This window comes from Athene cunicularia (assembly GCF_003259725.1).
Source record: "Athene cunicularia isolate RWA chromosome 8 unlocalized genomic scaffold, athCun1 chr8_part1, whole genome shotgun sequence".
Lineage (NCBI taxonomy): Eukaryota > Metazoa > Chordata > Aves > Strigiformes > Strigidae > Athene > Athene cunicularia.
The window spans coordinates 26,981,158-27,008,553 of record NW_020799109.1 but is presented as its reverse complement, the minus strand read 5'-3'; the positions used below and the strand labels follow the sequence as shown (position 1 = coordinate 27,008,553).

General features: G+C 43.0%; 1 protein-coding gene across 2 annotated transcripts in view; it reads right to left on the bottom strand.

The window, feature by feature from the left end:
- Nucleotides 1-8: 8 nt before the first annotated feature.
- Nucleotides 9-27,396, bottom strand: part of ATF6 (activating transcription factor 6) — a 79,380-nt gene continuing 51,992 nt past the window's right edge. For both annotated transcript variants that reach the window (XM_026854291.1, XM_026854290.1), the window contains exons 13-14: nucleotides 18,512-18,596; nucleotides 9-1,062 (exon numbers count right to left, since the gene is read on the bottom strand). In XM_026854291.1, coding sequence (XP_026710092.1) covers nucleotides 854-1,062; nucleotides 18,512-18,596 — 294 coding nt within the window. In that variant the 3' untranslated portion in view covers nucleotides 9-853. The remainder of the gene's footprint in view (nucleotides 1,063-18,511; nucleotides 18,597-27,396) is intronic.

The following is a 27,396-nucleotide window of genomic DNA, read 5'->3' as shown; positions in this document are numbered from 1 at the left end:
GGGGGGGGGCACCCAGGGGTCTAACCACAGGACTCCCCTGGCAGGGTGATCCGTGGGAATGGTTTATTCTATTTGCAGTGCTTTGGCTGTATGGGTTCCCACCATCCTGCTGGGGCTGGGCCAGCCCTGTGGCACTGCCACAACCTTGGGCAACAGCCCACTGCTGCCTGGCAAGGTGACTGCAGGGGCAGGGACTGGGGGCTGGCATGTGGGTGTGCATGGGTGTGACAAGGAGCCAGGCCCAGCACAGCCACTCTGGCAGAGGAGGGATGCTCCTGCTCCTGGGGCACAGGGCTAGGGCTGGTGTGGCAGGCCTGGCATGGTGTGCAGGACTGCAGCTCCCCCTGCATCCACAGCTGGGAGCTGGACACTGCTCCCCGAGGCTGCCTCCCCGCACGCTGCAGGGAGGGAAGCCTGCTCTCAAGCAATGGTGTCTCTGGGCAGGACCTCAGCACTTGGCACCCCACCTCAGGTTTAACAGGGACGAAAACAAAACAAAACAAACCAGAGCAACCCAAAAAAACAACCCACAATTTTGGACAGTGCATAAGTAGCAAGGACGGCCCATGTGGCTCCTGGGCACCAGCTGTTGCTGTGGACCCCAGGACTGCAGCAGCGCGCCTCACTGACATCCCTGGCACCAGGCATCGCACAGGGCATGGCCTCCCAGCTGTATAACCCCTGGCAGGGCGCGGCCGTCGGGCAGGGTCAGGCACAGGAATGGGCTAAGCTGGGGCTGCCCTGGCTGTGCCAACATTCCTGGAGCCCTAGGGCCCTGCCAGTGAAGAGGCGCAGTCTGGCAGCAGACCTGCTGCATGCCAGGCACATGGGCCGTGTCCCTGTGCTGCAGGAGCTACTGCAGGGATTTGACAATAGCCCGCAGGGCATGAGGCGTCTCCGGGACAGAGGGAGACGCGCTGTAGAAGGTGTCAGTGTGATTCCTGCGCTGCTCTCGGAGGTATGGAGGAACAGAGGAACTTTTGATGTGGAGGATCCTGGTGTCCATCACTTCGCAGTCGATCTGCATCATCACCTCGTAGTCCTGCCCATTGATAACATTCTCTGTAAAAGTTAAGAAAAAAAGAAGGAACTAGCCCTGCAAGCTAGTGACCCAACAGCACTAAAAGCAGAGCTTTCTGGACCTTTTTTTGGTCTGGAGCTCCATCTCACACAGCGCAGCCCCAGCCTGCTCGTGACACCTCAAAGGGACCAGGTCACACCTAGAAATTAATATAAGTCTTTTAGTTTCCTCTTCATCTGCACATAATTACCAATGGAATTTGCATTGTATAACAGTTATTACCAGACTGTTGTTCTTGAGCCACTAAAGCATGATTGAAGAGAGGGCTTATTGAAGCAAGCTGAATGTTTCACTTTCTTTTTATTGGTTTAAGAATACTGTAAGCCTCTTGACACTGAGGATCTAGAGGAATTTCTTCACCAGATTATTAATAAAAAAGAAGTCAAAAAGCTGTCTGTCAAAAGAATCAACTGCACCTCATTACTGTGCTGACCTGGCTGTTGTACTTTCTTGACGTTGTGGTGTGACCCTGGACAAGGCCTCCAGACATGGGGAGACCCAGGCCAGCACATGGGACCCCAATGCAAGGCCATGGCAGGCTGCACCACCCTGGCGTGGCCCCAAGCCAGGCACGTCTGTTGTCACAGAAGCTCCTGGGCTTGCAGGCAGAGGCCGTGCACATGTCCAGCATCTGCTGCCTGGATTTAAAGGTGGGAGACTATTCTCTGCATAGACAGTGTGTCCAGGAATGCGAGAGCAGAGATCGGATTTCCAGGCACAACCAATCCTTGCCTTTCAGAGTCAGAAACGCCGACTGCCATCGGCAGAGTCTTCTTTCTGTGCTAAGGAGGATGGAAGATCACCTAATGGAAAGCGTATGGATTGGAGGAATGCAATATACATTACTAATTTTTACTGCTTTCCTGGATTAACTCCGACTCTGGATGACAGCTGACAACCGCGGCCAGACCCTCCTGTACCCCACGCCACCTGTAGAAGCCATTAGATCAAGTATGTCTGGTATAGTAATGAAAAGCAGGAGCAAACTCTTGCGAAGGGGGCTGAGAGCCTGCAAGGGAAATCAAAGCTCCCACCTGCAGAAATGAAATGGAAAAGCTCTGTATGTGCCATTGAGTGACCAAGGCCAGGAGCAGCTGTGCATGTCTCTGTGCTGCTGACCCAAACACCCTGACAAACGCCTTGTCCCTCCTGGCTGTGGTGCTGCTGATAAAGCCCTGACTTAGCTTTGGGTGCTGTGTCCCCAGTTGGGACCCTTTCTGAGGCTGTCTCTCCAGGTCACCCCTTCTCTCACCCTTTGGATTTGCTCCTGGTTCTCACACAACAGGTTCGGGACCACATGGTGGAGGAGGCTGGACTGGTGCTCCTTGGGACAGGGGGTTGCAGGGGGCAGCTGGGCACAAGGAGAAGTGGGTAAGGGAGAGAGCAAACAAGAGCAGATTGGCTCCCTGTGACACAGCAAGATGAAAACACAACTCCTCAGCTCTCACACTGCAAAGAGGACAGCAACAGGATCCCAGCTATGTCAGAAAATGTGCTCCAAAGCCACAAACGGGTGAGGTGGGCTAGGACAGCTGCCAGGGCCAGGAAAACCTCTTGGTAAGGCAGCAAGACTTCCCCATGTCTGCCCGCAGCAGCCAGCACAGCGGGCTATCATTAGGTTCCCTGGCATTGCACAACACGCTGGGAAACAGCAATCACAGAGAGCAGCCCAAGTGCTCTGTGGGTGGCAGTGGGGAGCATGGGAACCAGATCAGCCCATCTCGGGCCGCCGGGATCCCGCTTCTCCCAGCGCTGACACAGGCTCCCCCCATGACTAAATTAAGTAAGCCACAGCTCTGCTACCCTGTGCAAGGGGTGCTGTGTCTTCTGAGGCCACCACAGCAGAGATAGCTGGGCAGAATCACGCTCACAATGAGCCTCTCTAGCCAGCAGGCATGAAGGGGACTCACACACCCAACTCAGACATTCACAGAGTGCCTGAATCCTGCTTCGTATCTGCGCATTAGCCCAGGAGTGACACTCAGGTTCAAAGACAGGTATTTCATTTTCTCCCCTCTTGGGTTGAAGGTATTGTCAATGAAGTACTGCTGCAGGGAGCCTCTGCAAAGGGTCTCATCTCACAGGAATGAGGACAGTAGCAGCAATGTCTCAGTTCCCACTACAGACACTTCTAGCAGCACTTCTCGTTACCATGAGCACCAAACTGACTTAGAAGAGGAGGTGGGATTTTTCACAAAGACAGCAGTTACTGCCTGGTGATGCTGCTGGGCACCTGAACCAGCGGCATTGAAAGGAGCAGCATGAAAGCTGTGCCAGCCCTGGGGATGCCTGGGCAGCATCGCAGAGCCCTGACTAGAACACCCCAGCCCCGAGGGTGGAGGGGCTGAAGCTCTTCGTAAGCCCACGTGATGCTCTCAGCAAACCAACAGGCAAACGTGACCTGAGTGCAGCCGACGCAATCTGATGTTTGGAAAGACCAGCTCACTGTCAAAGGGGCAGGCATTGCAAAAATGATTCCACATGGCTCCGGCCTGAGCTCAATACCATTAAACTGTTTCATGATCTGGATGAGGAATAGAGAGCATATTTGTAAGATTTCTGGAAGATGCTAAACTGGAGAGATTTCAACCACCTTGGAGTAGTGGATTAGACTGCAGTTTCGATAAAGGAGAGAAGCTGTCCAAAATCTTCACGATGCACTTCACCCAAGGCCAGAGTGAAGTACAACACTCAGGAGAACTGGAAAACATGAGTACAAAATGGAGCTGGGCAGAAGCACTGCAGAAAAAGCTTGAAGACTGCAGAGGATCACTGTGGATAAGCCAACAGCATGACAGGATCAGAAATAATCAGCTGGATTTCAAGATAAACAGATCGATCTTTGACCAAGTTTCTAATGATAATGGCATACAAGCCCTGGATGAAGCTACCTTGAGAGACCAGAGGATCTCTGTGACTGGTAAATTTTAAGGAAAGGCCAGATGACAGCTTGTCAGACAAGACCTGGGGTACCTGACCCTCATCTTGCACAGGCACTTGCAGTCACTCATGGTCCCTCTGGCCCTGCCTTTCTGTGAGCTGCAGGTGCTGGAGTCCCTTAGGGTAGACTCCAATCAGTCATTACAGAGCCCAGGTCCACAAAGAAGCCAACATACATCAACTGAGCTGCGATGACTGTCTGTCTGCTCTTTGCTCGTGACAAAGACAAGGCAGTGCAACTTGAGCAAAGCCCTTTCAGTGAGATTTGAGCTGACATTTGCCACAGGGTAAGGGATGCACACCTGCAGCACCCACAGTTCAGACTGCAGTGAAAACTGTGCCATGTTTCTTTGATGGTCAGTTTAAATCCAATGTCTATGCAGCTGGGTATGCTCATCTGTGCTATTCCCAATCCTCTGTCAGCAAGTGGGCAATATCTGGAATAGAGTTGTGGGTTCTCCATGGGACCCTGTTGTCTGACCTCATCCACAGAAGGGGCCAACAATTTGGCTTGGCGATTCCCCCATCAGGCTTTCTTTCCTTCCCCTTCCATGGGGCCATCCAGCAGTACCAACATCTGGGAGACACCAGAGGAGCAGAAGGTGGGTTTTCCAGAGGCCTCAATGAGCTGAGCTCACCAGTTGAGTGTGACTGATCTCTGGAGGGGTCAGTGTACATAACCAGTGCTTTCTCTCAACGCTCAGGTCACTGTGTACTGCACTGCCCCAGCACGAACCCTTCACATCTCACAGGGAGGCAAATGCAGGCAGGGCTATCTGTGAAGGAAGGACTGACAGCCAGAAGTTGCTATCCACTGGCACTGCTTGTTTGTTGGCTGGAAGGTCAGCACGGCCAATGTGCATTACACCAGGCTGCTTAATGGCCCAGAGCAACACCAACACCAAATTATTTCTAAAGTTTATTGTGTTGAATTACCTATGAGTGATGTCTTGTGGGATTACATAAGTGAAAAAACAGGAACAGATCTCCTGTAAAGGTATCTGGATTTATAAATAGATTTATTGCGCCTCTTTGAAGTTCAGAACATACAGCCTCTCACACAGTACAGCCTCAGGCTTTAAGAAGCCTTCCCAGGCCAAAAGGCTGTGTTACAGTTAATTATTTGTTAACAGGTTTAAAAGCTGTGCTTCAGATGATAGACTATTTCAAATTAACAGCAAAGGTAATTGTGCCAAGAATTGCTGTTCTCTGACTGCACCTTCTCAAAGAGGCTCAACTGGCTCTGACAGGCTGTACCAAACTCTCAGCACGAGCTTGGTCTAGAGAACAGAAATCTAATTCCCCAGTGCTGCTCTCTAGGGTTTATGGGAGCTCCTCTTAAAAACAAACATATTGCAAGATCCAACTGATGAAAGCTAAGTCTGCAGTCCAAATCAAAAATGTTTAGTAAATAAGGCTGAAGGCAATAACTACTGTTACAAATTACCGAAGATGATGGAAGACTGTCTTCATATTTGAAGCACTGTATTTTCAAAACTGTCTTAGAAAGACCATAAACCCAAAGCCCTCCTTCTCCCCTTGGTTGTAATGGCATATATCAATCATCTGAATGTTCATATGTCCATCACTGAGATCAGGCATCTACTTCTGTAAAAGATGCTGTCTTAGAGCAAGGCAGAAGACAGGCAGAGAGCTTGAGAGGCAGGCAAATCTTGGTGTCTGTTCTGCAGTAAAGCAGAACAAATGGTGACATCAATTGTCTCTCTAGACTTAAACTACACATGTCAGTGGCTGTTTGGCCCTATGGACGCAGTCATAGATAGGACAGGAACATGTTATTCTGGTAATTTATCCCTTCCCACTTACACACATCCTCTCCAAAAAGCTTTGCTGCAGTAAAATGTTTGTCTTGAAAACTGCACAGTTTGCAGAGAGGCTGAAACAGAGCTCCCCTGAAATGCCACCTGACCTTGCTGAAGTGTTTCAAGGCTGTAACCAAACACCATGGAAGAGTTTTGCAGCCTTCTGAAGGTGCGCTTAGGTAAATTGGTAGAACCTTGTTCTACCAAATCAACTATGAATTTTACCTTATTCTGGGCAGACCCACAGTGAACTACCCAAAAAATATTCTGTGACACTAATACTATATAATACTGTATAATTCAGGGCTTGGGTCCCCAATCCTCAGACTCTTCTCTAAGGCCCCAATTGCCTTTGCAGTAGATAACAAACATACCTACTGTTTGGCTTCTTAGTAGATGACCCGTAAAAGTGGTCAGAATCTACCTGGCCCTACTTCCCCTGTGCTCACTGAATACACAGTTAGGCTAGTGTCAATCACATAAATGTGGACTACATGTCCTTGCTTCTTCTGGTAGGATACAGGAAGGGAAATCACTTGCTCCAGCTTTAACTTTGTCAGTAAGGCTAGAAAATCAACCTCTCCTCATGGACAATAGTGTAGAGTGAATCTGCTATCCATGGAACTAGTTTAGCTGAGGTCAAAGTAGGTGCCAGGGTATTATCTCTGTATAAGGTGCTACAAAACCACCAAATCCTCTAAAACCATATTTGCTGACAGCTACTCATGCCCTTTATACCTTCTACATTTCCTTCTAATGAGAAAGTTTGATTTGCCACACCAGATTCCAAAGACAGTCAGTGGCAGTGGTAATTTACACCTGGATCCCCTTCTGCAGCCTCATCTATCACACGAAAAGGAACCAAGGCAGCTTTCAAAGAGCCACCAGATGTGTTCCAGTACCTGGTTGCTTTGTGCTAGCTGCACCAAGCTAGCACAAGATGATAACAAAGTTTGGTTTAAAGAATGATTTAGCACCAAATGACTCAATTTATATTGCAACTGCCCTGGCCCAAAACAGAGCTTATGTTTAGGGCAGCATGGAGTTCAGAAAGCACAAGCTTCAGAAGATGAGGGCACCAGCTGCATGCAGCTCTGGGGCTGGCCTGTTGAAGGACCGCAGCTGTCCCCAGACATAATTCAGGGGGCTTTCTCTGCACTGTCACTTCTGCAATCTTCCATCTCATCTTTGCTGAGCAGCCCTGACTGTCCTACCCAGCACATCTGGACAATGTTTCCATCTGAAGGGTTGGTATACACTACCAAATAAGTATATAAATGAAGCAGTGTTACTGTAACAGATACACAGACTAAAAATACACTCACTGCAACAAGGCAGCAGGGTTCCTAAAACATTTACAGATTGCTCTTTAGACAGGATTATTTGAGGCAAGGGAAAGTTATATTGTGACTCAAATAACTTTTCTTTTTAAAAGTAAATTTCCGCTTGGAACTATTTCCAAACAACCCAGTTGCGATGGTCTCACCTCTGTGTGCTCTGCTGTCCTCAGTCCCTGACACAGGTTTTATAGCAGCTCTCAAACAGCAAGCCAGGCTGCTGGTCTATATGAGTACAGGAACAGGGACTATGGTCAAAAACACTGGATCCACATAATCAAAGTCACTTTGATGAGCCACAAGCTGACAGTAAGGAGCAAGGGTCTCTCTCTATGTCTAAGCAGTTAGAGCACGCGTGCCAGGGACTATCCAAGGGGGATATACACAGCCATGAGGGGTAAGCAAAAAACTGGAGGACACAAGCTCTCTGTGGCCTCCTAAGTAAATAACAGATCCACAGGAGAGATCAGCACTGGCTGTGGATGCCCTTAGCTTACATCACTATGTGATTTTTGAAAAAGGCCAGTGCCTGTGGGCAATGCAGTCAGTGGCAGATCACAGAATCAAAGAATCAACTAGGTTGGAAAGGACCTTGAAAATCATTTAGTCCAACCGATCTGTGCCAGATGGTGCTTTGCAGTATCTGGTCCAGACTGGAAGGTCTCAGGGAGAGGGAAGGAAAGTCAGCTCTTCCCAGGGACCACTTCCCACCTGATCTCCCATCTCCCTTTCCAATCTTCTTTCATGCTGCACAGTCACTTTCCTCTAGGAGAAAAAGTATGAGCTACAGAGGAGAGGGCCCAGTATGGATCTACTGTGATTGATCTTGATGGTTTGCAGAGGGAGCCAATGGCCATTGCAAGAAGAGAAGATCAGAATCACCAGTGTTGACCCTCCCAGGCATCATTTAAAGCTCCCTCAGGTAGAGTATTTCTCAGAAATACTGAGACATTTTTGACAGCACTGGCTGTGCATAAGCGTGTTGTTGGCAGGGTATCATTGCTGCAGGATGGCCGTATTTGAAACCTAACCAGCTGTGGTAATGCTAATGACAACAGAAAAAAAAAAAGAGAAAACAAAGACAAGGGGCAGAGCAGTTTTGCTTCACAGAAAACTCTCTTGAGACTGAAGAAAAGAGGCTGGACAAAGGGCAATACTATTGAGGAGAACCATCCCATGCCTGCTTGGGAGGCACAAGATGTATAAACAAACTCCCTGCCCTCCCTAGCCTGCAAATGTAGACATACCCCCTAACAAGACAAATAAGTATACAGAAGAGAGTAGCCTATAAAGTCATTCCAGTAAAGGCTTCTTTAAAGAACAAGGGCTGGAGGGTTTGTCCCAGGACAGCACATAGGGGCCTGCTCCCTTGGGGTGCAGCAGGGAAGGTCTGGGAGGCATAGGCATGGTCCCTTCGGTCCCTACCATGGGCCTAGCATCCTGCAGATGTTGTTAGAGCTGGAAAACCTCTCTGGCCCAATGCTACCTTTGGTTTTAGATGACAGCAAACTCCCTTTCCTGCTGCACTGGTGGACTGGCTGCTTTCCCTTTCTAGACTTGGTACTACCTAAGGAGGGCTGCTCTGCACAGGCAGGAGAGCGAAGTCCCATCCAACCTGTATTTCTGCCTCTAACAATGATCAGTGGCACAAGCGAAAGTCAGGGCAAGCACATACTTTTAGTGATATGTGAAACAGTAGATAACTGCTTCCCAGCTACCTTATCTACACCATTCATGGGTCTTCAGGTTGTTATAACTGCTTCCTCAGCCATCACTGCCAAATTCAATAGTCACTGTGGTAGGGAAGCTGTTATACTTAATGTTCATTCCTGTTGCTTTTTTTCCTGCATCTCTCATTGTTTTATCTATAAACATCGATGACCAAATGTGTATAATATTGAAGATGGGGATTCAGCAGGTCTGTAAAGATGGTTTATGTTTTGTTTTCTAATCCCTCTCTAATAAATTATAGTGCTCTTCTTCCTTGGCTAAGCCAACACTTCAGGGAAGGATGTGCAGCAGTTCCTCTGAGCAGTAATAGCTCAGTTAGAACCTGCCATTGTGTGTCTGGACAGGAACATTTTTTTCCAGGCAAATTCTTTTGCAATTTTTCACACCAAGTTTCACCTGCTGAACAGAGTTTCACTCCCTCCCAAGATCTTCCAAGCCTGTGCCTGGAGATGCATGGGTATCTCCGCAGCAGAGACCTGCATGGGAGTCTACTGGTAACATCCCCTTTGTTGCAAAATGTGACCATCTGTTTCCACCTTTTATTTACACCTTTTAGAGAGATACTAATCCACAAGTGAGCCTTCCCTCATTTCACAAAAACTTGCTTTCTTTTAGCAGTCTCTGAAGAACTAAATTTTTCCAGGTTTTTTTGAACACTCTGGTATGTTATTGTGCTGAAGAGACCACCCTTATCCTCACACTTGCGATCCCTCTGAGGCCTCCAATAGAGCACTAACGTAGGACGTTCCTCTGCAGAAGCTGTGCTGTCTCTTCCCAATCTATTGTATGTACCAGGACATGCTCAGCTCTCACAGATTCAGCCAGCTTGTGCAAAAGTGAGACTTGATTTTTTACAGTTTCTGAAGCCATTTTAAAAAAGTTTGCCCTTTTTGTCACTTGCCATTCTCCTGATATTTATATAGCCTCAGCGGTTAACACCAGCACAAGAACTTTTTGCTCTTTCCTTTAGCAGTGCTGACTTCAATTTTAAGTGCTCTTTTGCACCTTGGTCCTCTACAGGCACTAGAGATTCCCTGGCAGGCTTCCTCTGAAAAATGTTTTATTATTTTTTTATGCCTCAGGCACGCTGTTCCTCAATATCTTTTTTCTGGCTTGACTTCTTATGGTTTGACATTTAGCCTGCCAGAAATTGTCTTCTTTTTTCTATTCCCCCATTTGGCTACAATGTCTATTGTTTAAAAGATATCTTCTTACTTCTATGAATTGGCTTTAACATGTTACTTAAGCCTGCTGGATTTTTTAGGGTCCTTTTAAAGATTTTTGTGCTGAGCTTTTAATCTTTAATCAATCTTTGTAACATCTGCCAGCATTTTACTCTATTGGTTTTTCTTTTAATATGTTTTCCTGTTCTTATTTAGCCCTTACCTTTGAACTGTAGTACATACTCCACTGCTTCAATTTGGAGGCACTTACTGATAAAATTAATTTAACTATTCGACTTCACTTTTTTTTCAAGAGGCAGCATCACTTTTTCATTGACATGGACCTTCTCTATCACCCAATATCATTTGTATCCTAGTGTTAAAAGTGTCTCACTAATTTAAGAGTGAAGGCTGGTGAGTGCCTGTATTCACTTACAGTTGAAATGTCTTTATAGGTTGGATGGTATCCAAAGAGTGAGCTGAATTTTCCACCTGTCTCACTTGAATACATAAAATTACCTCATTTATTTAGACACTGTGATCAGCTCTTGCTCGTAGAAGAGTATTTTTAACACCATCTCTGTGATGCTTCTGTCCGTGTGGGGCAAGCACTTTCCTCCACACGAGATTCTGATTCAATGCATTTGCCAGTTAATTAAAAAACACCCCCACACACACACACACACACACATGCTGCAGAGTGCCTATCTGAATATGGTATGCTAATAAAAGTGAGATGTCTGTTTCAAAGATTTCTGTCTCCCAGCTACAGCAACAGGAGATTTACAGCATTAACGTATGAGTTTGCTCTCTCACGGTGAGGGGCAGCTTGGGCTGGCAATCATTTCTTCATCCACATTCACCCAGAAGGTATTTGTGCTGTACGGGGATATACCACGGTCTCTTCATCTGAGGCTACTACAGAATAAGACAGGACGGTGGTAGACAATTTACAATGAAGTGGCGGATGACCAAAAATGTTTTTTCAGATGCTCAGGACCTATTTTACAAATGCTTTCCTACAGCAACCCTGCTACAAAGAATCATGCCCAGAGGATGCCTGGGAAGCACACCAGGAAGCACCAGAGGTAAGGTGGGCTCTATGAAGAGGGTGAGGAAAGCTGAAGTATGAAAGATGGACCCGGGATACAAGAAGGCAGCAAAGGCCTTTCAGCCCCACTGGCAGCAGTCTCCTTAGAGACTGCAATCCAAACACTGAAAAAGACCATCTTAGACTGCTGTGTTTTTACTAATCTCTAGGTTTACTCCAGTGATATTCTCAAGACAGAACTCATAAATGTGAACCTCTTTTACCAGCTCTGTTGCAGTTTTTTATGTTTTTACAGGGTGAGCTCATTATGGATAATTATGTTTCAGATCACTACAGAAATAGAGCTACCAGAGTTGGCCTGTATCACAAACATAAAACTGTTTGCCACCTATAATTTAACACTAAGAGGAATTATGTAATCTTAAATTTACAACATTTGAAAATGTATTACGGCAGATCAGCTGCGTTCAAGGCTAGAATTATGACATGCTGCACAAACACAGTTCAATGTAGCCAAGATGGCGATGGTAATCTCACAGATGGGGATGAAAATTTTCTTTGCTTTGTAGCACAGGTCTCAGCTCTGTGCTCTCTTGTGAAACTTGGTGGGAGAGCATACCTACATGGCAGAATCAGCATCCAGGTTAATGAACATCTAGAAGATATGGTCTCTGCAGCGAGATGTGTACACGTTCAGATCTAAACTGAATTTGGCTCCTTCTGCAACTCCATATTGGCATCAATACTGGTAATGAATGTCATGGGTTTTTTTTTCTTCTACTTTGTGGATTTTATAGAAGTGTATCTTTCATATGGAAAAAACAATCTGGTGTAATAACTCGACACTGGTGTTGGAAATACTAAGTATGAAACCCAATTAATTTATGATTCATTCTCTACCCTCTTCATGGACAGCATGTTCCCAAGAAAATGCCATCTGTAGCATTTATCCTGTCTATACAAGGAAGACCAATCACACTGGGGCTTGGCCTCCTCTATCACACAAAACCCAAGAGATATTCTTCTTCATATTATTGAAGGGGCAAAAAGACACAAAAGATCCTCTGAAATCATCATCCTGTTATTTTGAATACACAAAAATAGGTTACTCATTTAGCAATTTAGGTAAACAGCTCATTATGAAAAGTCATTGGGGAATAAGCTTTCATGATTTCATTTCTTGATCGTTTCCTGTCTAACTAAATAAACATGAACTCAAGTGACACAGATTCCATTACTTTTGTGCACAGATTCTTGAATGATTTCTTTCATAGTTTTTTGAATAATTTAATCTTCTCCTTCCTGTCAAAGACAACATATATTAACAGACAATGGTTGGGGAGAGCAAAGTCTCTCAAACACAACAAAATCTGTTGAAAACTATTTAAGGTTGAAATCTAGGCAATGATCAATTCTGATGTTCAAAGAAACGTAGGAATGTTTGGGTAGGGGTATTCCAATTTGATGGAATACCATCAAAACTGCATTTACATCACTTTGAAAAGAGAAGATGAGTGAGAATAGCAGCACCTTACTAAAATCTGTCATTAAAATTCCTTGATAAACTATATTTTGCCATGATTTCAATCCTGACCTCTACAGCACAGCTTTACATGAGCATGAGAGCTGAAGTACATCTGTGGCATTAACCTAATTACAGCAGAACCACAGTAACGTGACATGCTGCTTGTCCGTGACTGCACACAGGAGATAGCAGACTCTCCTCGTTTCTAGGTCCAGGCTCAGTAATTGGCTGTTGCAGTGAGGTCTAACTGAGAGCTAACCATTTTCCTCTGGCCAGGCTTCACCAAACTACTTTTATTCCTCAACTGGAAGCTCAAGAAGCAGAAGGGTGGCATTTTCAAAATGGCCTGTAGACTTACAGCATGGAGACATTCTCAGATGTATTTACTACATCCTGGTTTAGAGGTCTTGATGCTCTGAAGGATTCTCAGTGACCTTCTTTAAAAACCTTAGCAGCCTCTTCTTTCATCTCATAGATAGGTTGTAATCCTACTTACACAACTTCCAGAGCCTTCTGCTCATACACTGTAGCTTGTAAGGCTGTGCTGAGTTCTCAACACTTTCTGCTAAATCTAGATATAAAAGCAGAAACAATGAGGGAAGTATCTCTACAGATCATGCTTGTGGAGCCAAGAAATCTGTCCTCTGTACCTACTAGAGTGGCATAACCTTCTGAGTCTGGGGCCAAGGACAGCAGCTGTGAGAGGGAGCAACAGGGACTAAGACTTGGCTTCTAACACAAAGAGAAGAATGAACCAACAACAGCTAGAGATAGCTGGAGCCATTAGCCTTTTGGAAACCATCCAAGCAAGAGAGAAGGCTACCCAAAACGTTAAGCAGCAACCTTCAGGGAAGTCAGCTGCCGTTAAGTGGTATGTATTGTTTTAGACCTTCCTCATTCAATGACTGATTGGGAATTCTTCTTGCTCCAAAAGACGGAAATGGCATCTTTTGTTTGCTTGACCCTGAAAGGCAAAGGAAGTTGGAGACTTTATTTATTCAACCCCAAGACATGGGAACTTACAGAACGCTGTCACTTCCCAAACAGCTTTTGTTTTTATTTTCCTTCTCAGCCTGTGTGAGTTCTGTTTGCCTTATGGATTTTTCACAGATAGTTTGCTACCAGCCTTGGACATCTGTGAGTGGCTTGCATACGGCTGTCAGTTGAAGGAAGGTTCTTTGTAGCTGCACACAAATGATCATGCTGCTTGATGGCAGAAATCATTCAATTTTTATTCAAAAAGCCTTACCTCTAGATTTGTTATTGACCTTGTTAATTACAATGTGTATTATTTCAGAGCACTTTTGAAGTCTGTTACATCAGTACGGTGATGGATGCTCAGAAGAAAGGCCGAGGGAAATGGTCGCGATCAGAAGCTGGCCAACACAATGGAGCACATGGACTTTGCAAGACTGACCATCCCATGCACAGTAAATTTCTGACTTTAGGAGACTATTTTGTTGTTGTGCTTCGTGACAAAAAACAATCCTTAAGAGAACAAGGCTCATTAAGAACCTAGGAACATACAAGTTATAGAAGGTGAGGCACACAAACAGCTATCTCAAAGGCAGACTGAAGACAAGTCCCATTGTGTGACATTAGACTAAGGACCCATCCAGAATATTTGCAAAAAATTCAAGACACTCTCTGTCATGGCTGCCAATTCCCAGAAAATGAGCCCTGGATCTCACCAAGGGCTTTCTCATTAGGTTTCTCTCTTTTGTTTGGCTGATAGTGCAGACACCAACCCTCAATTTAAAGAGAACAAACGACGGAAGGACTTTTATGTATGGGGAACTGTTTTGCAGTAAGTAAGAATAAAAAAGACCTTTTTTGTCTTTGCGCTGCTGCTACAGCCACCAGTATTCACGGTGAATACACACCTGCATAGACGTTTGCAGCTGCTCCTACCAAGAGGAAGTGCAAGCTGTGAAAGTACCTAACCTAATCCTAGGGCAAAATGCATTAAAACGGCTTCTCGGGCTAAACGCTGAATGCTATCTCCTACAGTGAATGACTGTACATATGTTCTCACTTTTGTGTGCTGTAAGGACCTGACTACTGGTGGTGTGTGCTGCGCTGCAAAGCTGCAGCATCCTGCAGAGACAAAAGGCTTGTGCTTGGGGTAGGAAGAGTGGCTTAGCTATGCTGTATTCTATAGATTATTTTGATCCAAAGATTGACGTTATAACCCACTGCATTTTTTACAGCAGTTAAGTAAATAGAAGGCTAATGGCAGATGTTTTCATTTAAGCTTCAAGAAAGGCACCGCCTATATGTCAATTTGGAATTGGTGTAATGAGCCAACAAGACTCTGAATTACAATAAAAGCAAATTTAGGAATGAAATCTACTGGAGACTTAACTGGCCTCAAGTGCATAGTTAGATTTCTAAAATAATAGCTGCAATCCAGCATAACAAACATGACTTGCTTAAAAACAAAAGCTGGAGTTTAACCGTAAATTGCAGTTGGCTTTCATTCCCATGAGAAACTGCAAGATATTTCTTCTTGGAATAACTTCTCAGTAAAGGCACACCAGTGGTGCCCCCAAAACCATGTACAGTGGGACTAGGACTACTCAGTTCTGCTTTTTTTCCCCTCCAGGCTTGCCAACCCTAAGGTCTTTAGGTACCATCAGGCAGATTTTCTTTAGAGTTGTAATACTTCCGTCCACAAATGATGGGGCTTTGCTGTTGGGCAGAGGCAGGACAAACCATGGGCATGGGCTGGCTGCAGGGGCCAAGGGTAGAGATGTAGTGAGGGACAGCCAGCAGGGTAGTGGGAGAAGGGTAAAGGGCTGTGAGAGCATCTGGGGAAGCAGAAATGGAGGAGCTGACAGTAACTACTGGCTGTGAACTTGGGGGGGTGGCCCAGCAAGCTTGGAAGGAGGCTTGGAACAAGGTGGGGAAGAAGGGAAAGAGGGTAAGAGGAGGACAATTAACATGTACCAATGTGCAAAAAGGTACTTTTTTTTTTAATTAATACTTAAACATGTTAAACATATGTTAACATGTTTATATTTACTGTAATATGTTAACATATTTAACATATTTAAATATTTAAACATATTTCTGTGCATCTGCACTGAAGCCCTCAGTGAGCACATTGCTGGCCTATCCTCATGCTCACAGAGGGGCATAGGTGGTTCAGGCTAACCAGGAGACAGAGCACACAGGAGAAAGTTACAAAGTAATGGCCATTTTTACTCTTTTCCAACATACAACAGTTGAATAGTTTTTATCAAGAAAAATAATAATGTACTGTTATTGCTTTGTACAATATTGTTCTCTTAAACTTCCACCTTATTGAATGCACACATACGCACATACATGCATCTGTCTACTATAAATTTTTCTACTGAGATTTGCCATTAGCTGCAAAGCACTGCCACTGGCCAGACTTATCCCAACTCTTCCCTCCAAGAAAAGCTCTTCAGACTATAAACTTGATTCTACTTTGTACACTGGTGAAAACTGCTAGATCAGTCTTGCAGAGCCATGTCATTAACCTCCATGCAGTCACGGAGGACAGCAACTGACCACTCATTTTACTTCCTAATCTTTGCCAGTACCTGTTCTCTGTCCCTGCAGCTGGTGGTGGGAATGGCTCATGCCGGCTAAAGGCAGAGTCTCTAGCAGAGCTCAGAAGGCACTCAAGCAATCAAAGTGCAATCAGAAAAGGATGATGGTCCTGCTGGAAAAAGAACTGTCCAAGCAGTTCAAAGAGTTCTCAACTGAACTGTTAGCTGTTTCATGTTTGGAAACAGTGTCATGGGTAAACTTTAGTACACAGACAAATAAAGATCCTGCAGAAGAAAGCAAGTGATGAGGTTCCAAAAAAATTTCAAAGGCCACTTCGCTTGCATTCCCTTCACCTCCTCTGCCAGGGTTGTGGCAGCAAAGAGGAAGGGCAAACAAGTGGCAGTGGAAAAGGTTTCCTTTCTTCCACAGAGATCTTGCTGAGGCACAAGAAAAGGCATGAGGGGACAAGTTCTTTCACTGAAAGTTTTGCCAATTCCTCCCAGGGAGACCTATCCTCTTCTAGCAGCCGACTCTCTGCAGGTGGACAAAGAATTAAGGTGGGGTTAAAAGAACAGCAGACATCTGGGAGGAAAGCTTTGTTGTTAGCTAACTTCCAGATGCTTGTTCAGGACATGCTCAGTTCCCATGGAGGCAGAATAGTGTGGAGGAGCAATGTTCTCAAAGGAGAGAAATGGGTATTTCTCCAGGTAGAACTTTTTAGAGAATCATATACTCCAGGTAATCTACTAATAATCAAAGTAAAAATCAAGCCAAGTTACCTATTGGCTCTAGTGTATCTTTGTTGTTTGTTGTTTTTTTTCCTAATACCTGGCTGAGTGTCACAGAGGAAGCAGTGTTTGATGCCACTGTTTACTTAATGCTATCCTTGTGTCTCATCTGTTTCAACATCACTGATCAAATCCCTAGACATTTTTTTATTTCCTGGATTATACTGATGTTCTGAAGAAAAATCCCAAAGAACTCAAGTAACTATCATTTCACGATGTTTCATTATTAATGAAGGATAAGGTTTATCATTGGATTCTGATGTTTATTTTCCAAATCATATTTACTCCAACAACTGAAAAGTTATTTCAAGTAAAACAAGATTCAGTAATATGTTAAGAAGAAATATTTTGTAATTTAGAAATAGTGTTTGTTCTTCAAATGATAAAGTGCCCATTTGCACATGATAATTCAGCTCAGCCAGAAAAGGATTTCTGTAATGAACTTGAAAAGGGAATTTCAGGCAGATAAACACTAAAAATAGTTCTGATACATCTAATAAAAATTCCCCTAATACAGCTGGTTATATATTATCACATTCAATTTACTGTACTTCATGGGAAAATATAATTATCAAAATGTCAAAAGCCTAAACTAAATTTTTTTTCTTAGTTTATGGAAATTTGAACCATCAGATAATGTTTTTGGCATGCTTGAATTTAACAAAAATATTTGGGTTGATGATTCACTTGTAGTGTAAAATACATAAGTTTTAAAAAAGCATTATGTGCACAGATTCAGAAAGTTTATACTGTTACAGGGCTCATGATGTGTTTGATGACTGTGACAGTGACCCTGTGTCCCAAACACGTCCTAACTTGGCAGTTCCTCACCACATGAATTAATTATATATATAGAGAGAGAGACATATATATACACACACAGTTTACGTCCTGTTTCTCATATGGGACTAAAACGCAGATCAAGAACATTTCTGTTCACCAATAAGCCCATGTCCCTAGTGCAAAGCTGTTTCCTCTGCTGTCCTGCAGCACTGTAACATGATTATTATTAATCCTGACCATGCAGTGCTGAGAGGTCCTGCTCACACTGTGTGTTGTATAACAGAGTGGTAAACAGCTGAGGAAACCAATGGAAGGCAGTCAGCATCCTAACAAACCAGAAAGGCCAAGGAATTTGCCCTGCTAAGCAGGCGTAGGAGGAAGCCAAACAAGAGGATGAGGACAGTCTCCATGCTCAGTGGGATCTTTGTAGCCACCAAGTTAGAGAAGCTAGATCACATTCAAGTAACCCTTAATCAGCTCTGTATAAATCACCAGGAATGGGTGACACCACCCCTGTCCTTGAAGGAGATACTGCAAAACTTCTGGCCAAGTCACACAGCCTCTTGTTACCATCTCTGTCACCAGGCACCGGTGGTTTGCCAGCATCCCAGCTGTAGCAGAGACCCTGGCAACTAAGGCCCAGTAATGACCAGTCTGACTTCTTTTTCAAAGCTGTAACAACAGACTAAGTTTTGTTTCCACATGCAAGTCAGGCACATCTCTTTGAAATTATTCTCCTATTGCTCTGTTTCGTGTTTTGGACTTACCATTGATGTTTACAGCTGGCAACACTATAGACATCTTTGGTCTTCTGGTCTTGTTATGCGTGGTGGCTGGCAATAACAGGTGGTCCTGGAAAATAAGGGAAAAGATGTGTTAAATTTACCCTGGAAGTACAAAGCTGGGAAAATTCCCTTCCATTCTGTCTTACAGGCATTCCACATAAAACTGTTTACAGCAGCTTAGCAAATTCAGATTGTTGAGGGAGTCTTCCAAAAGTAACAGCAATTGCTCATGCTGTGTAACTGAGAAGAAACCCCTATCGCATGAGGCAGAATATGAAAAAACCTTGATCATGTGGAAAGAGATGGAAACTACTATTAGGCCCTCATTCAACAGAGTACTTATGTGTATGATTAAAGTAATTTAACTTGACTTCAGTGATATTTAAACATGTGGTTAAGGGCTTTGCTGAACTGAAGACTTTACTTGCAGTGTTGTCTGCTTTATATATAAATGTCATCTTGCTATATCTATGTCAAGCTCCACACCACATGCCTGCGCCTGGTGCAGTAGGACTGTATCAGTCAGGGTTGTGACAGCGTGTGAAATATGAGCTCTGCTCACAAAAAACTACCAGGGCAGTTTGATGGCAAAGCTGTGCTTTAGTAGCTTATCTGAACTGTGAGGTGGCTGGGTGCTGCTGTAAGACAGCGGTATTCAAACTAACTACCCTGGGTTTTAGCAGTGGAAGCTACATCCATAGGAGATGATCTAGATATGAACCTGGCCTGCAAGGAAAAATGCAGCTTTTCTTTTTTTTTTTTTTTTTTTTTTTTTTTTCTAGGAAAACATGGTTCTTCCCTTATCAACAGAAATAACATAACATTAAAGTGCCAGTCCAGGCATCTCCCATATCATTATGCTATGCCAATCTAGACAGACCCAAGGAAGACTACTAAGGCCAAGGGAAGCTTCCCGTGCCTTTCAAAGCTTAGCTTCCCTGACAAAACGTTGCATCACTGCACCATCTCAGTACGCAGTGGACATTGTGAGGGAAGTATATTTGTTCTCTCTTAGTAATTAGGAACAAAAGACTGCATTTATATAATTGGCAGATTGAGTCTAAATTTCTAACTCAGGCTCTAAGCAAAACAAATACCTGCCAATCACTAAGTATCTTTTCCAGGTCCCAAAGAATTAATGGAAAGGGTTTATTTTTACAACCCCTGTGTTTGTCCCTCTCCCAGTGCCAGCAATGTCAAATTCACTCCCAGTGTGAAATGAATAATGAAAGCTGGCAGATGCCACCGTGTCAAACATGGAGGTCAACTCATTAAGTTTTTGCAACTGTCCTAAAACCAGATCAGAACACCTGCCCTTCACTTTTCAAGAGCCACCATCTATCTCACACGTTTAAAAAGCAGAAGCGAGTTTGATGCTCTCATTTTATTTCATGCTTTTCCATTTGTAAAACTCCCATGATATTTTACAAACCCAGCACTCAGAAATTTTACATGCAGCTTTCTGGCTCCCTGCTGAAGGTTAAGAACAGGCACACAAATGTCTCATGCTTTTGGCCAAGGTTATCTTTTTAGCAGACTAAATTAGACTTCTTTCAGGACACAGTTGTTAACTTCCTAATGTCAAGGTAACTATTTTCCCCATTTTAATATCTAAACATTACATTGTTATGTCTAAGAGTCAGGGAAGTGACTTACATGCAAAGTTAGGTGTTAAATAGATCAAGATATTCTGTAGATACACTGCAGAAATACAATTTTCTTTTTTTCCCACCAACACCACCACCCCCCTCCCCCCCCAAAAAAAACCCCAAAATGACTGACCACAAGAAGAAAACATTACTTCAATAAATGACCGTAATTAAAAACATCTTGGTACCGAAATTATAAAACCACTCTGGTATAATTCTCAGACTACATATGTAATTCCCATTGCATTTTTTAACTGCTGAGATTAAGACAACATTCAGTCAGACAATGAACTTTACAGAAAAACTGTTCTTGAAATTCAATGTTCTCAAGGGAACAGACCAAAGATAAGATGGCCATTAAAACAACATTTTGTAGCAACGTCCTTGTCATGATTTGATGACTATTTTTAACATCACTTAAAAAATGCTTATCCTGCTGGGTTTTTTTCAGTGCTTCTGAGAGTCCACAACATCATTACCTAGCAAAACCAAGTACTGCATAGACGATCACCTGTGAATCATTACAAGTAACTACTATTTTTTTGCTAACATATCTGAAGATCGGTACATTAAACGATGCTGGTTTAGTTTTGTTTATAATGGCACCTTTATTTACTGTATGTATAAAATTATTAAGAAGTATCCCAATCACAAAGACGTTACAATTGGAGTACATCTACAGAAATAAACAGCAGTGTCATGACTGAAATGCCAAATTTCTGGATAGCAACAAATTAAGGAAAATTCCTCGGGTACTTCCTGTACCCTTACCTTTCCTGGAGGTTCAGGTTAGACATTCAGAAACAGTTTTTTTTATCTAGAGTGTGGTGCAATCCTGTAACAGGTCAGCAGAGAGGCTAGGAAATCTTGGAGGTTTCCAAGACCCAGCTATACAAAGTCATGGTTGCCCTTATCTACTGTCAGCAACAGTTCCACTTCAAGGAGAAAGTTGGACTAGGCACCACCAGATGCTTTCTCTACCCATACTAATAATCCTATGATTCTCTTTTTGCAGCCCACAGGACAGACACTGGCAGTACCAACTTCTCAACAGTCCTATGGTAACTACAGAGGCAGTGCAAACGCTTCACACTTGGCTTTTGCAAGCTCTACCTCTCCTCCATCATGGTTCATTTCAAAGAATTGGCTCAGACTTGACACTGCAGTTAACAAATTTTATTTCCATGACTACAACATGGCCAAACTATGCACTAATATTGCTGGGCAGGTTTTGATTCCACCAAACTGATTTGCTGAAAAACAATACTTTATTTTAAACCTTGCATTGAAAATGAGATGTAAAATACACCTTTCCTAGTTCCACCTCATCTAGAAACCTTTTTTTTTTTTAAAAAGTTTTTAAATACCAGGAGTTAAAGAGTTAATCTCAGCTAATTTTAGACTTCTGTAAATGATGTTTCAAGAGTTGCAAAGAAGAAACAAGCAGTTCACTACTCTCTGCTCTCCTTCCTCATAATTCTGGCTTAAAACAAATACACCAAGTAATTTTCTGCTAGATCACTCAACTGAAGTGGGCAACCCAGCAGGTATTTCACTGTACACTAAAATAGCACTGGAGATGGCAGGAGCTCCAGAGAAGTCTGCTTCTATCCAGTGACTCTCATGAGAATGAGGTCTAGTTCAGACTGGTCAACCAACGTCCAAGCACCTGAAGGTGTATTAAATGAATCCTACCCAGACAGACTTCTTTCCCTCCTCAGAGAAACAAAAGGAGCATTGTCTTCTAGACCACAATAACCAACAATCAAAACCAAAGGAATGTAAGAAGGAGGACAGATACATAAAATGCCAGTATTATAATTCAGTCTAAACTAGTAAACTTATTTTACACAAATCATGGCAGGCCCAACCCATCCTACTTAGCCACACAAAATCCTGTTACAGACAGAAACTGATAAGATAAAAACTTTGATAACTCTTATCTGAGCACTGTTACTAGCAATCCCTCCACATACAACCTGACAAGATCAACTCACTGGATCTGAAACAAAGTGCATGGGAACCATTTTTGATGAAGCTGCTCTGCTATCTAAGACATTAAAATTGACTTTCCATTAGTCTCCAGACTCTGAAATGTTTCCTAAAACTACACAGCAAAGTGGTATGTTCATGTATCAATTCACCTGTTACTCCTCTGTTTTACTAGAGCAGTTTGAACAGTGTGGGAAGGAAGACCCAGAGCTTTCTGCTCCCACAGCAGATAGAGAGACAATGAAGTCATTTCCACTCACGTTTGTGTATCCAAACGTGCTTTGGAGCTGCAGCACAACTCCTCAGTGTTTCAACACCAACTCTGGAGAAGACAGACACATAAAAAGCTCTAAGTCCAAACTGCTACCAGGAGCTAATGTGCAAGATGTACAGATTGTCTGGATCTTAGATACTGCCCATCTCTACTATGAAAAGTCATTTTTAAAATATCTGGAATTAGGGAAGTTTACCCATCTCCCTAATAATATTCATCTTTTATATGCAGGAGTGTCCCTATGACAGTCAGTTGCAACTTGAAAAGTTTCATAACTACCCTCATTGTACATGAAGGCAAAGGTATGCTGCAGAGTATTATAAATATTTTGCTTACAGTTTAGCTACCTACAACATTCTCAAGTCAAAAAAGTCTTCAAATAGTCCACAACTTTTATCTGAAAGCAATACTTAATTTTTTATATGCAACATCAATGAGTGTATGGATTAGTGATTAGGAAGAAATTAGACATTAAGAAACATTGTTTGAATGTATTTCTAACACGTAAGATATTTTCTTCTGTCCTACCCTGTTCTGATGTATGCTGAATTCCATCCCAGGAGTGTGTGATGCTATTACTCATCCCTAATTTTAAACATCAGACAAAAATATCTAAAATTTAAATGCTGTTTGTGATATTCACACATGGTATAAAACTGAAAATGAATAAAAGCAAATCTTACAAGTCAGCATCTGGCCCATGAATGTCATCCAGAGGCAGAATAAATCACAACTATTACCCAACAACAGATGGCCTTGGCTTGGGCCAAGATTTGCACTTAGATGAGATGACACTTTAAATAGACGATGCAGACCTGAGACTGCTGGCAGAATAACTGGAAAAATATCAGCCTGGAAAGACAATATTTCAAATGAGAACCTAGCTTTACCATTCTCATTTTGCTTTTGATCATCTCTACAGTTCAGTGATATTGAAGCCAGATGAGATGAACAGATAGATATAGATACTAAAAACCCAGTCACAAATGCATTACCTTAATTTAATAAATTGGGGTCCAGAAACACATTTTTTTTCCTGGGGATAAAAATCTTTAAATGTTATTTGTTAAACTTCTGATTAATAAGCAGACTTATTAAGTCCTTGCCACCACAAAACATTCAGGGTACTAGTTAATTATAATATAATTAACTAGAGCTGTAAACATTTAAAAATTAGGTGCCCCTACAGAATGAAATTCCTCACCAAATCTTTTTACTCTGCTGGCTATTTCCAGTGCCTACCGATCTGCTTCTGGACTCAACAGCACATGGAACTGCAATAAAGACTTTAAGGCTTCTTAAATAAGATCAGTATTGTCAGGGGTCTAACAGGGATTAAGCTTTGGAGCCTCATGTATCTCTAACCCCCACAGTCAACTGGCAATAGAAATCCTGTTCCACTCTGCTAGAATATTACAAAAGTAGCTTCTCCTTCAGCCTTAGCCTGAGTCTCATGACACGTAGTTTGCTTCTGAGAGTCCCTGATACCTAGATGCATAAAAACTTGTAGGCATCTTAGCTTTCATTTAAAAAAAAAAACCAAAACACAACAAAATTGTTTAGAATACTCATAGTTAAAGGGCAAAGAAAACATCATCACTGCATACCATGCATGAAGTTCCATTAAAAAAAGAGAAAACATGCTACTCAAGGTTCTTTTTGAATTTTTGTTTTAAATTATCATGATTTCCTAAGACTGACTCTTGGCTTTTAAATTATTAGAATTGGCAATATTGCTTGTTTTGGTTTTTGTAATGCATCAGTCCCATCACCAACACTGCAACAGATGCCTCCTGGGGAGCAGTATGCCACCTCCTTATAGGCAGTCTCTGGAGCTCCTCCTCCATTTCTGTGTGCTTGAAAGAAACACGAAGGAATTAATCCTTGCAGCATGTCCACGATGGAGGAAAATATTACCAATGCTATGGGGAATGTTTAGAGGATATGTGCATGCATTTGAAGGATACCCGAGTGACATAGGACACAAAGGAATGGATTTCGAAATCTGCCAAGGCTCTGCATTCTCAGCACAAGCTGTCCTTCCTCCTACCCCGGAGGTTACTTATCTGTCAAATCAATTCCCCTAGGTTTTTTCTTATGTCCTTAGCTGTTGTGCTTAGGTGCGGGTAAGTATTTTTCAAAGCCTTTTCTAGTTGTGGTGGTTTAAGCCCTGCCAGGACCGGAGACAACGCTGCCATTGTCCCTCCCCCACCCTCAGCCGGTCAGGCTGGAACTGAGGCACAAACCCCAGGTTAAAATAAGAAGAAATTTAATACAATAGTGTGATGAATAACAATCTGAACAACAACAGTAGCAATGATAACAACAATAGACAGTAATAACAGTAAACAAGACAAAAGATACACAAAAATATGGCAATGGTTACAGACAGCTCACTTGCGATGCTCCCCACCACCAAAACTACAAAGGAAAAGTTTGCGTGCTCCCGTGCCCGGACCTGACGTCAGCATGGTATGAATAACCCGGCTGCAGATCCCTTCTCCCCTCTCTTCTGGGGAAACTTAACCCTGTCCTAGCTGAACCAGAACACTAGTGTCTTGAGCAAAAGCATTACCTACTAGAAAACAAGTAACACAACTTGATCTAAATGTGCTTTGCTACAGCGTATTTAGCCTACATAAACATTGTTAGCCATGCTACTGAAGGCCAAGGCATGCCTCTGACCCTTGCCACTAGTCTGGAGCATGTACCACACAAAGTACATGTGTTATCCCGGTGGGAACCATGACTCCACTCCTGCAAGACAGACCCTCACTTATCACTTCTCACGAAGACTTCCTCAAGATGTCCAAGGGAGCCCCACTCACCATTAGAGATCCATCTCTGACAAACTAAGGATAATCTTTTTGAAAGCAAGTGACATTTGTTACTTTACAAGAATAAAAGCTCCAAGGAGACTGGATTAAAATTCCAAAGGAAAACCTTAATGTACTGTTCTCGTAACTGGCCTTGATGAGGAGATTTGATCTTTACCATTGCCTTGGAGACCAGCTATGTGTTAGAATATTGCAACTAAGACAGTTGCCAGAGTGGGCAAACGGAGCCAGGCGCCTCAGCATGCCAAAGGGTACTCTGCCCAGGCAGCTCCAGAAGACTTCTTACAGTAAACAAACACTGTAGCTGGGACTTTTTTCATCTCTGTTTATGACTAAGAGGTCTCCCAGGGAATCATGTCTCAATCTCTTCCAGCCTGAATCTTCATGCTGTGATTCTAGGACTGCATTACAACCACTGCCAACACAGGCTGAGGAGCTTTCCACATCCCACTGAAGTGCTGGCAGCTTCCCAAAGCCGCTGGGGGTACCATTTTTCTTTAACGGCATTACTTTTGGTAATGTTCAACATGTCCTCACAGCTTAAAAGCTTACCTATTAACTATCTGACCACACCTAGTGATCTCAAGATGAAGCAGTTAGAAAGCAAGTAGTTTTTGGCCAAAAAAACCTGTGCATCAAATCTATTTCAAATCTATTTTTTCTGAATATTTTCAGAAATTTCAGGTCAATGAGATGACACTGGACCTTCTTTAGAGGTATGCTTTTGGCTATACAAAGGGTGTGAAACAAAAATGTGCTTTCACAGGCCCAAAAAGCTGCATACAACCTTCAGAGACTACCCTGTACAGGTCCTCTGAGGAGCTGGACTTTTTAAAACCCTGGGCTGACAGAGCCAGTGAGACAGCTTTTCTTTCATAAACCACGGATTTCACACTTTCTGAAAATGTCAACATAATTGTTTCAGGTTGGCTGGCTGTCGCCAGAGATGTGATGTTTCTATCCCGATCTCCCACACAGGCCACTGAACCTGCACTGAGCAGCATTGCAGCCTTTGGCATGTGACTCCTAACTGAGAAATGGTACCTATGAAGCTGGAACTTCATTCTCAGAACAGTCAGGGCTAAACCTTCAGCTGCTCTCTGAACACAGAAGGAGGCTGCTCTCCAGGGAGGAGAACTTACTGCAATGCATTCATGGCCTAGGGTCTGATTCTCATTTACTCCAGCAGTTCCCAGCACTGAAAAGTACATAGCACAGATCATGGTGTAAATGAGAATCAGGTCTTGGCATATCTGTTTCTAGTTTCCTCTGTCAGTTTGAAGAGGACATGTATGAAAGTTTACAAATTTGTAGAGGAAATGGCTGTATAATTTCCCTATTGATTTGGTTAGGTGATGCCAACCATATGGTGTCCTGAGGATACACCACACTGGATACAGCACTGGTCAATCTGAAAATGCCAGAAGTTCCTGCAACATCGCTTTTGCTGTCAGTGGATGTTAAACAGGGTAGTAACTGCAGAGGGAAAGGTGCCTCTCAAACTACTGCTATCCTACCATTTCAGTCTGACATATCTGAAAAGCATGGGTATGGCTTTAAGATCAGAAAAAAAGAGAGAAACCCAGTTAAAACCTCTACACAAACTGTGATTCATAGCCACAATACTTGCTCATTATACCATGAACTGTAAACCTGCCTTGTTTTTAAAGTTGGTCTCTTTTTTTTTTTTTTTTAGTAGACCTTATAATCCTAGAGAATGTATTCAGCCCACCATGGATCCTTGCATGGAATCTATGACATGCGAAGTTGAGTATGGAAGTGAATGAAAGATAATGACTGCAAGGGATCAACAGAAAACCTGCAGTAAAAACTCAGAAGGTCTCAGCCTCTCTGCACCAGCTCTTGACATCCAACCACAGGAGGCCCCAGTAGCATTACTACTTTAGGTTTAGCAATAACTATTTAACTTAATTTGAAAGAGGACCAGTTCTGCATATATTAAATTTGAGGTTAGCTAGCATATATTGACACAATTTGATTTTGCAGATACTTAGAGAGTTTGTAATAGAGAATTAAACTCCAATCCCTAATCATAGCATTTAATTACTTTGCTAAGTTTTAAGCCTGTCTTTTTTTTTTTTTTTTTTTTTTTTT